Raw genomic sequence first — 10,752 nt, forward strand, 5'->3', positions numbered from 1 at the left:
GAGTAGTGAGCAATTATTACTCACTAAAAGAAATGTTGCCGTATTTTCAAGCCCTTAAAGCAAGAGGTCGAACCTGTATAGCCTGTGTGTTTCTATACATCAATGATTGCTTAAAACGGATGAGACTAAAAATTAAATTAATTTAATTATTGGTTTAAAGCAGAAAATCCATGTGACAACAAAGCATAAGTGTAGACACTTTCTTTTGTTTCCCTGGCAACAACGAATGTTCCGATCCGATAATACATTTGCGCACACACAACAGCTCCTGAGCTTACTGAGAAGAGGCTGGACTAAGGTGGATTCACGCAGGGATGGATGAGGATGAATGAAGCACCGGAAGGACGCTCAGCCTGTCAGCAATCGGGGGAGTTTCATTATTGACAACATGTTACAGGTCTGTCAGACAGCAGACGACGCGGAGGAGCATCGGCGCGAGACCAAAACACGGACCCTCCATCATCAGTGAGCATTTCATCATCATTTAGCGAGCTGTGTTTGGTTTTGTTTTTCTGCATTAGCGTCGTTCGCGTGTCTGTCATTTATCTCACAGGGCTTTTATTTTGATAAATGTAACTCTATATTTGCTGTTTGCTTCTCGGCCTGTCGCGAAGACAGCGTCGCGAGAGCTCAAAAGACGAATTAGTGACCATTTACTGGCTTTTTAGCATCGTTTGTATCCTACAGGCTACAGAAGGACTGTGTACTGGCACTGACGTTGAGTCAAAATAACAATAAATGAGTAAAACAGGCGACATATTGATCTACAGGAGGCCTGATATTAACATAAAGCTACAGATTAGTTATTACTGTAATTGTTCTTCAAGAAATGTTGATTTTCAATAGATAGATAGATTGATTGATTGATTGATTGAATAGTTAACTGATAGACTGAGAGACAGACAGACCTGCTTCCACACAAGAAAACCATTTATGGTAAAAGAAGGACAAATCACAGCCGAACAATACGTCCTACAGTGCACAGGAAGGACAATTAGCACTAAAGCACCAATTACTCATCACTTACTGACTAAAAAAGCTTTTATTGTGGTAAGCAGGAGTCTGTCACATGAATTTCCTGATATAAGAACATAGAAGGATGTACTTCACTCTGTTTTTTCTTACAGGTGAGCAGGTGGTTGTCAGGATTGAACTGCCCCTGTGTCACAAGGGCTCCTTGACCTGATTGACTATCAGAAGATGCTGCCTTCAGGTGCTCATGGAGAGATGTAAACAACACGTACAGAATGATGAACTTGAAGGACAGAAGTAATTGGATCTTATGAGGACACTCAGATTCTTCTCATAACAGCAAATGAAATGAAAACAATATATAACACTGTATGAGTTACAAACAAACATGCACCAATAAGCAAGAACAGGAATGATAGATAAGAATAAAACAAAGGAGTATCGATGGTTAAATCAATGTTGCCAAAACACGAGTAATGTCACTATGAAGGATAACATACTGATAGGTTATTTATTCATAGCATTTATTAGTCGGTTTTATGTAATTATCACGATAGATATTTGCCAAATACACAGCAATCTCTCTGCTGCAATGTAAAAAAAACAGTTTCATATAATTACATTGAAATCCGTAAACCTGTCTCTGGTTTTCCTTCTCCTCTCTAAAGAAGAGTCCAGCAGGAAGTGACGGCGTCCTGAGGCCGAGCTATGGGCTGTGGCGGCAGCAGGACCGACGCTCTGGAGCCTCGATACCTGGAGAGCTGGACCAAAGAGACCGAGTCCACGTGGCTGACCAGCACGGACACCGACATCCCGCTGTCGTCCATCCAGAGCATCCCGTCTGAGAGCTCCGAGGCCGGCTTCACTTCTGAGAAAACCATCAGCCCCGGTAAGAAGAACCAAGGATGAATGAATACTTCACTGACCTCCTAACAGGAACAGACAGACAGATAGTAATTTAAGCACTGGAAAAACGAATATAGCATTTATGGCTGTATAAAGTATTACTTAATCAGGACAGGTATGCAATTATTATACCATATGTTTGCTTCTATCTCTTGTGTCTTATGCATACATTTAATTTATATGTCTAAGGCAACAAATGTACATCCATTACTTCTAATTGCTACATTATAAGTATAAGTCTTTTGTTCACACTAGACTAGGAGAGTTCAGACTTTGAGTCATAGTCAGTAATTTGACTGCATTAGCAATAACTGGTCCTTTCTTTAACATCAAAATGAAGTGTGCGACACATGTACTGTATGTGTGTGATTTTAACACAATCAATAACGTTTATTAGAGATTCTGCACATTTCATTCAGAGAAAAGTAGATTATGCTCTCGGAAACATGAAATGTAGATGACGGCCCTCATGCTGTGTGAAATGAGGATGCTTTAAAACCCTTTGTTCCTGTAAGTGTGCAGGTAGTCACCTCATCCAGCTCAGAAACACAAGCATCTAACTGTTGTTCTTTGCTTGTTTGTTTCTAGCTTTGAATTCTGGTTGTTTTTTTCTTTGAAGCCGGGAGGAGATGAATCAGTAAATGGGGATAATCACATCAAGGCTACATCAAACGCCGCAGTGCTCACACAGGACCCGTCTCATGGCAACAGATAGAGCTATTAGAGCACGCGGGCCGAGGAGGAGCCTGGGTGTGATTGTGAAGACAGATTTGGTGAAGCTGCCACTCAGCTCGATTCAATCAACAGCCGGCAACCACAAAGCCTCAATCACAAACAGCAACAGGGAATAATGTAACATTTATTCTATCAACACAACACGTTCTCACATCTCTTTCTGTAAAACATCCTGCGTAACGCACACTCAATCCTGCTTCAGGGTCAGGTTTTCTTAGTAATCATCACACTCCACTTCTCACTCTGCTCTCACATTAGCTCAGTGGTGGAAGTAATGCACCTGTAAGCTTTCTGCACGCTCTGACCTGTGACTAATGCTGCTTGATTTACGAATGACCCACTTCTATACTATGCAATTTATAAATAGCGTAATAATATGTATATTGGCACGGCTGGAGTGCAGCTTTTCTTTTGCCGATATTGAAAGAAAAACACTCGAGACTAGACCACACTAGAGAAGTCATGGAAGGACATTAAAGCTTAATGCACATGTAAACAGACTGCTGATTCCCTAAGCCAAAAATATATGCTCTATATTAACCTCATATAATATTGTCCACATGTGAAAAGTACCGCTAAATATCCGGTTCCTTCAAATATCCTTTTTTACTTCCTTTTCAAACCACACTGTTGGCTATAAGCAGACATACAGGCTGTATATGTAACATACATATGCACAAATTGCAGCTGTGTGCACTGAGAGCACGTTTGGTCACATGGGTCATAATATGTATTTGAAATCCATGATCTGTGATGCTCACGCTGCCGGGCGCTTTGATTTGTTCGAGGGTCAGAAGGTTACATTCAGCGAGAACACAACCCGCTGCATTCATGTCTCACATGAATGAACAGGAAGCACATGTGGAGGATGCACACACCTGTGGGATTTTAGATAATACTTGTTCTGTGGTTTATTCTAAGAGGCGGATAGTTTAAGTTTCTTCGTGTTTTGTTTGTTCCAGTTCCGGATTTCTTCGAGGACAGCCTCCCTCTTCCTGCTCAGGCGTACCTGAAGGTGTGTTCGGCCCTGTCTGAAGCCAGTCTGAACGACGTGAAGCCCAGCAGCCCCCCTGCTATACTGGGCTCTCCACCGAAGGAGGCGACGTCCCCGTCATCAGGCACCACAGTGCAGCGCAGAAGTGTCCTACACACTGAGGAGATTGTAAGACATTTCATTCTGACAGTCAGTTAAGAACTTCAAAGCACCTCTTATCTCTTATTTTCCAATGATTTATTAAGTAAAAGTAATGAGTTAACTGTTTTTTAATTCTATGTCCCCCTCATATTTTACAGGTAGAGTCCAAAAGAGTTGTTTTAATGATTAAATAGTTTATCATATTCAATCATGTCAGGTCATTATTAGTTATTTCAGTCAACATTTGACGGCTTAATCTTCTCAGATGTGAGTATCAAGTTGTAATACATGATAGCAAACTGAATATCTTTGGTTTGGACAGGAAATGTAAAGCACATCATCTTGAGCTTCGTGTATCTCACAGGATTTATTTTTATATATTTACAGGGAAATATCATCACATAGCTCAAATGCTCCTAGATTCATGGCACAATCTGCCATCTAAACAAACTTCACAACCATAGACACACACAAGAAGTCGACGTCACACATTGGTTTGTGGACGAACATTTTAAAGTCTCAAGTTTGGCATTTTAGCTGCTGTCATCTGAGTTTTATTGAACAGGAAGTAGCCGTATTTGGACGAGAGGGTGAATCAAATGGCTTACCTGCTAGATAGGTTGCTGTTGTAGAGACTTATCAATCACAGGTAGCCATAGCCTATAAAGCCCTGGTTCTCAACTGGTGGGTTGGGACCCAAAAGTCGGTCGCGGAGCTGTTTTCAGCGGGTCACGGATGTGTGCCTGAAAAAAAAAAGTTGTGGCCAAAAGTCTTTTATTTCGAAGAACATGGGTATCCTGACGTGCGTGCAGTAGTGGTGCAGTTTATTCACACTACACGTATCCACTGATTGGGTAATCCTAGCTACAGTTATATTCTTGATGAGTAGTTGCATTGATGTTGCACTTTTTGAGTTTATTTCTGTTGAAAAAAACGCTGTTAACTGAATGATTTGTAGAGGGAATATGTTCTTATGCACGACTGTAATTTTGGCTAACTATTATACTGTTTTGTTTGGTGATGTTGACATACTGTGATGTTACGTTCGATCTCAGGTCCAAACTGCACACATTTTAATTAAATAAATTTGGGTCGCGATTTGTCATTAAGGAGGTGGTGGTGGGTCCAGAGGCTAGACCAGTTGAGAACCCCTGCCCTAAAGCATACCCTGCTTAATCAATGATTTCACTCTAAATTGGACCATAAGTTACAAAATGAACATCATGCTGTATTGAAGACTTCAAACTAGATATTGAGACCACAAACTCATTAGGGGAATGTTCACTGAGGTAATAAATCCACTGAGAGTAGGGTCATTTTTATATCTGTCTCCATATAAGCAGACCTTCTTTTTGCAACCAGTGCAGTCGCCCCCTGCTGGCCAGTAAAAAGAAAGCAGGTTTAAATCTCTTCCATATTAGCTTTAATTTTGAAACCCAGAAGCTACACCCACTTCTCATACACAGTCTGTGTTCACAGTTTGTTTTGAAGTTTCATTACGCTTCCTTTATTTATCATCCTCAGACAAAGTGGCAGGACAATCGGATGTCGACCAAGCAGGTGACCATCACGGTGACGCAGAGCATCCATCAGGTGGACAAGAACGGGAAGGTGAAGAAGTCGCTCACCACCTACGAGGTCATGAAGCCCGTGGAGGCCCTCAAACAGGTGACCACACAGAACACCTGAGGGGAATAGAGACTGAGAGAAGCCAAAGAAAAATGGAGATAACTGTGAAATAAGTGGCGTGATGGTGAGCTCTTGTTGTGAAAAACTTTTGGCTCATTTTCTTAGAAAAAAAAGTCGAACTAGGCTGTAATGTATTTAACACTGTATAATGTATTTCTATGGTGCCTGTTACAATGTTTTACAGTACGCTGCCACACTGAAAACAGCAACAAGTAAAACTGTTGATCAGAGGAATTACAAAACATTTTACAGATCAGACCAAAAATCAATAAAGACTTCAGGGTAGAGCACAGCAGGATGATTGAAAGGATAATTTGGCACATTTCAAAATCCTTAAATAAACTGAAACCCCAGTTTAAAGAAGTGTTCAGGATAAATATGTGTATACTAGTACTTCACATGAAATATTCCCAAGATAAACATAAATATCATAGTTTAGTCATTTAACAGGGATGCACACGTGCTGTGCTACAATCTGTACGGCTCAGGAAACGGAAACTGATTGTGATGATTGCACTACTTACAGTGACGCCTGGAGGAGTCTGTGCCGACAATGTGAGAAATGTTGTCTTACGTCATCGTGTCGTTTTGTACAAAACAGTGTTACATTTTCTTATCTCGTCATTTGTGTTTTTTAAAGACAATAAATGAGACAAAAATGTGTGGCCCTTTATTTATTTACTTTATGAAAGTTGTTTCTGTTTAAAGACATAAATGGGGAATAAACACGTTGGCACTTTCAGGAACACTGATGACAAATTAAACACATCACAACATGCACTTTTTGGGATCGTTGCACAGTGTCCATCACGTGTAGCATTGCAGCATCTTCTCTGGCTGCTTGCATTTGATGAACAATTGCAGAGTGGAGAGAAGCAGCCGTTCTGGGGTCAGCTCTGTGCGGGAAGTGTGTGGATCTGTTTTTGGTGGTCGTAATGTATTTGTCCTGATCTGAACGACGGCTCCTCCTTCTCCATCCACTCCTCGGTGCAGAAGTCTGGGAAGAAGAAACTGATTTCTCTTTGTGCAGACTCAAGAGAATCTAGAGAGAACAACAGATTCAAAGTTGAACTCGCTCGTCAGTACACAAAGCATACATCTTAAAGCTTAAATGGACAATGAACAGCACAATATACGCTCAGTAGTCAGAGTGTACTCTACAGTCATCAGAAAACATTTCAGACACTTATGAATCATCAGCACTTTGCTGCATCAAACAGGCGTTTAGTCACACAAACTGCACCGAGCTGCTGCGTGCAGAAAGTTTTGCATATGCCATGGACACTTCTTTGCGCATTCCACTCTTGAGATATTTTAGGGGACTATGAAAAGCATCAATTTCACACTCACTCACACTAACAAAAGCAAATAAAACAGTAACTGAGAATGCGCTATATTCAGTTCCTGTTGAGGAAACATCAGAGACTGAATGAGAATTAAATTAAAAGGCTAACTTGGTAAATACCCACAGACTAAAAACATACATCTAGGAAGGCAATAATTTAATAAAAAACTCATTTAAAGGCCAGACTTAAAAGTTAAAATGCAATAAATAATTAAACAGATAAATAAATAAAGCTAAGGAGAAAATATAGTGCACTAACATATACGGGGAATGGATGGGACACAGCTTTAGTGATCTGTAAATGCCCTCTTAATATAATCAGATTTGACTTGTATGATTATTTACATTTGAACAGTGAGACGCCTGAGATTTGTCTCTCCTATCATTTCTGTGGGTCTTTAAACAATCAACATTTTCTAGTTTAATATATAGAAAATAAATGATTGAGTCCAAGTTTTAACTTCATTTAAACATAAAGTAAATGGACTTTTCTATTCTAGTCTTGCGACCACTCAAAGCTGCTTTTACACGACATGTTACGTTCACCCTTTCAAACACTCGTTCACACGGTGATGGCGGAGGCTGCTGCGTAAAGTGCCCGACTGTCAATCAATACTAATCCCATTCACACATCGTTGGCTGTGCCACTGGAGTAATTTGAGGTTAAGTGTCCTGCCCAAGGAACCACCAACTTCCCGATTGACAGACGACTGACTCTACCACTGTACCACAGAACCATAGATTATTGTTAAAGAGGAAAGTGTTACAATGAACTATGGTGTAAAAAAAAAAAATCAATCAAAAAGTAATTTTTTCAAATAATGTTGAATGTAACAATTCTACAGAATAATCTTTTGCTGATGCTGTTTTTTCTTCTCTATAATCACATATTGTAAAAGTATGCTAAAGCCGTATGTGATTTCACAGTGCATGTGATAATGCTGTCCTAGGTTTAAGACGTGTTGTTAACCTGTTGACCTACGTATAAAGCCCTGAGGAAGCTGACATAAATAAAACATGACACTGAACACGCTTCCCACCTGAGCCGTGAGTGGTGTTTCGTGTATCTGTGAGTCCAAACTGAGCTCTGATGGAGGCGGGCGAGGTGAATCTGGCTCTGAACACTTTGGTCGGTCCCATCAGCTCTCTCCAGTGACGTATGCCGTCCTCTCTGGCTAAAACGTATGCCCGCATGGGACCACTGAGGCAAAAGATTTAACAGCAGTTTGAGTTGTCATCGATTAAACAGTTAAATATTATGCAAGTAAGATAATATGTGTGTGGCTGCTGCAAACATTTCCAGATTGGATTCTTTCTAACACTGACTGCATCCAGAGAAAGATGGCCCATTCACTGATGTACGGAGAGAAAAATGACAAGAATACGAGCACCTTTTGCAATCTTCTGAGCTCACATGGAGCTATTGTGAGCAGGATACATTGACTATAGCTCCAGGGGTGCTGTGCTAAGCATGGAGGCTGCTGATGACTCAGACTCCTGATGTGACGGATCAGAAAATTATTCTTTTGTGACTTTCAGAGCAGGAAATTGGAGCACCGTCAACAGATGTGCTTTTCTGGGTCAGGCAGGTGGGTCATGTGCTGTATGGAAGCTGCTGTGTTACATCATTTTAAGTACATCAGACAGAAAACAGCTTTGAATCAAATGATTCAAAGCAGCAGTTATACTTTCAACACCATCCTCTGGCTTACCTTGACATGAACTCAACAAGTCTTTGGTAGAAGAATCGTCCTAAAAGCAAAACAAAAGCAAGGCAAACAACTATTAAACTGATGACAAGAGGCTGTTCCCTCCCCTTTAAAGTGTGGTTATATAATACAGGGAGGAATGACTCTGTCAAATCTGGCTGGCTCCCTTTATAGTCAAACAGAGTCACTATAAGCACAACTTTGTTTTGTCCCCACCTGAGTGCTCAGCGTAAAACCTCTCAGAGTCCTGTCTCCTCCACACGAGATCTTTGCATCGAACAATCACAAAGTTGTTGTCCAGGATTCTCTGGTGAAGAGCCTAAAAGAAAAAAATTATATAGTATAGCTTGTTGTGCTAAACTGTAGCAGATAATAATCAATAAACTATGTCCAAATATGTTTGGATCAAATAAATACAGGGCACTTAAGGCTTTCTTTCAAAAAGCTAGCAGGAAAAGGGGAAGGCATCTCAATATTATATTTTCTTCCAGTATGAGACCTGCCAGAGGGATACTTTGAAACAAAAGGTCATTCTTATCCTCTTTATTGAGATGGAAACAGGCGTAAACTGGTCCGATTTATGCGCCTTTGAAATGGGACCTTTGACTAATGGAATATTTTACGACTGACACAGCTTTCATGACTTTGATGCCTGAAGGCTTGTACATCCATCATGGCAGCTAACGGAGCTTCTTTTCTGTTTGGATTAAAGTTAGAGTATAGCAGGCTTAAGCCATGTGAACAGGCCACTCGTTTTATTATTATATGTGTATATTACAGTGAGCCAAAATCATCAACATATGAAAGAAAAAGGCACTTGGTGTTAAATGAAATAAATGTATTTTTCTGGAAAAGCGTTCAAATTCAGATAGAGAAAATTCATTTTGATGAAAAATTATTTAACAGTATGAGTTAATGATATTTACTGTTTTTTCTGTGGTTGTTTATGTTTTTCTTATGTTTGGTCCATTTTTATTGAAAGAAAATTGTTGATTATGTTTGCCTACTTCATTAACGTATTACAATTGGGGAAGCAAATACAAGATGAATATATAGAATTGTTTTGTGTTTTACATGTCTACAATATAAATGGGCAACCTCATATGTTTATTCTTCTTTACTTACGATCAAAAACGGAACTGCTTATATATAAATCAGATGTTTAGCTGGGTGAGGACGCAAACAGGCAGTGAGGTGGTTTACCTCTAACATGACTGGATGAGCTACAGCATCTGGTTTGATGACCGCCAGGGTGAGCTGCAGCACTTTGGACAGACGGCGAGCTGTGAGCAACATTATCTAAAGGAAGGACAGAATTCATGGGATAACACACAGGTAGCATTTATACAGTGCAGTTTACTACGGAAATAGCTAACTAACTTAGCTAACTAACGGTCGATTTACACGAGTAGCTAGCAGAGTACCTCATGAAACCTTATACAACCAGGTAAATGCATCGTAAACAACATTAAAATATCTTTTAAGTTTAAGACATGTTACATGACCCGAACATGTTAAGTTTGCAACAGATACCAACCTCTGCTGTGATTGGTTTCCTAAATAATGGTCAGTTTGAAGAGGAGAGCGCCGCCATTTGAAATTATAAATCCGTTACTTTAACACTCAAATCCGTGTCTGCAAGTACACGTTTATTTTAAATTGGTTCAGGTAATTTCATGCTATAATTATGACATTAAATTGACATTTATGTGCGAATATTCGCTAAATGACTCCTCGCACACACCGGTCGGTCCGTCCGTGAATACTGTCCCCAGGAACTGAACCAGCACATGATGTTCCACGAGAGAGGCACCAAAATGAAAATTCCGAACAACTATTACTGTATATTACAGTCCAGTTAATATTTGTAAATAATTGCTTAAAAGTTAGAAGACTTGGCTGTCTGACAACCAGGTTAAATTTTAACTTGAATTCAGGGTTTGAGCTGAGATTGGAGGAAACTGTTTCTGTAAAACTTTATTTATTTATTTATTTTTACAACGATTGTGTTATATATTTTGGTGGCTAACAAGGTATACACACTTACAATGTGTTTATATTGTATCATAAACAAAAAAACCCCACGGATGTTCTTTAAGTTTCATTACTCCTGTTAAATAATTGAATAACTTAGTGAGAATTCCATCAATCCTAAACAGGATGCTGCATGTGTTTGTTCCTCAACCATTTTAAAGTTTAAGATAGAGATCAAATAAAAGCTAACTTTTCACATAGTATTTAACTATGGAAACACAGTGGGT

General features: G+C 39.7%; 2 protein-coding genes across 4 annotated transcripts; one reads left to right on the top strand and one right to left on the bottom strand.

Moving 5' to 3' along the window:
- Positions 1-345: 345 nt before the first annotated feature.
- On the top strand, positions 346-6,074 carry baalcb (BAALC binder of MAP3K1 and KLF4 b). Of its 3 annotated transcripts, none has more exons than XM_069657491.1 (5): positions 346-465; positions 1,128-1,213; positions 1,641-1,861; positions 3,576-3,775; positions 5,273-6,074. In XM_069657491.1, the coding sequence occupies exons 3-5, from the start codon at positions 1,681-1,683 to the stop codon at positions 5,435-5,437; spliced, it is 546 nt and encodes a 181-aa protein (XP_069513592.1). In that variant the 5' UTR covers positions 346-465; positions 1,128-1,213; positions 1,641-1,680; the 3' UTR covers positions 5,438-6,074. The 3 variants fall into 3 exon arrangements, with proteins under 3 accessions (XP_069513592.1, XP_069513594.1, XP_069513593.1); XM_069657493.1 differs by having other exon boundaries at positions 1,644-1,861; XM_069657492.1 differs by lacking the exon at positions 346-465 and having other exon boundaries at positions 1,193-1,269.
- Positions 6,075-6,107: 33 nt separating this feature from the next.
- On the bottom strand, positions 6,108-10,238 carry nme6 (NME/NM23 nucleoside diphosphate kinase 6). Its single transcript, XM_069657496.1, has 6 exons — positions 10,029-10,238; positions 9,695-9,790; positions 8,708-8,810; positions 8,495-8,534; positions 7,823-7,983; positions 6,108-6,479 (listed from the first exon to the last, which is right to left on the bottom strand). Exons 2-6 carry the CDS (start codon positions 9,785-9,787, stop codon positions 6,328-6,330), a joined length of 549 nt encoding a protein of 182 aa, XP_069513597.1. The 5' UTR covers positions 9,788-9,790; positions 10,029-10,238; the 3' UTR covers positions 6,108-6,327.
- Positions 10,239-10,752: the final 514 nt, after the last annotated feature.

Source organism: Semicossyphus pulcher, unplaced genomic scaffold, assembly GCF_022749685.1.
Source record: "Semicossyphus pulcher isolate SPU_LCO1_2020_fin unplaced genomic scaffold, fSemPul1.0.p SCAF_11, whole genome shotgun sequence".
NCBI lineage: Eukaryota > Metazoa > Chordata > Actinopteri > Labriformes > Labridae > Semicossyphus > Semicossyphus pulcher.

What these genes read in the sequence shown, in the direction of transcription:
- nme6 (XM_069657496.1), bottom strand. Translation starts at nt 9,787, where the DNA reads ATGTTGCTCACAGCTCGCCGTCTGTCCAAAGTGCTGCAGCTCACCCTG. An exon ending in GTTTTACGCTGAGCACTCAG is followed by an intron (nt 8,535 to 8,707) that starts GTGGGGACAAAA and finishes TTTTGCTTTTAG; the next exon opens with GACGATTCTTCTACCAAAGA. An exon ending in CTTGTTGAGTTCATGTCAAG is followed by an intron (nt 7,984 to 8,494) that starts GTAAGCCAGAGG and finishes CTTTTGCCTCAG; the next exon opens with TGGTCCCATGCGGGCATACG.
- baalcb (XM_069657491.1), top strand. Translation starts at nt 1,681, where the DNA reads ATGGGCTGTGGCGGCAGCAGGACCGACGCTCTGGAGCCTCGATACCTG. An exon ending in TGAGAAAACCATCAGCCCCG is followed by an intron (nt 1,862 to 3,575) that starts GTAAGAAGAACC and finishes TGTTTGTTCCAG; the next exon opens with TTCCGGATTTCTTCGAGGAC. An exon ending in TCCTACACACTGAGGAGATT is followed by an intron (nt 3,776 to 5,272) that starts GTAAGACATTTC and finishes TATCATCCTCAG; the next exon opens with ACAAAGTGGCAGGACAATCG.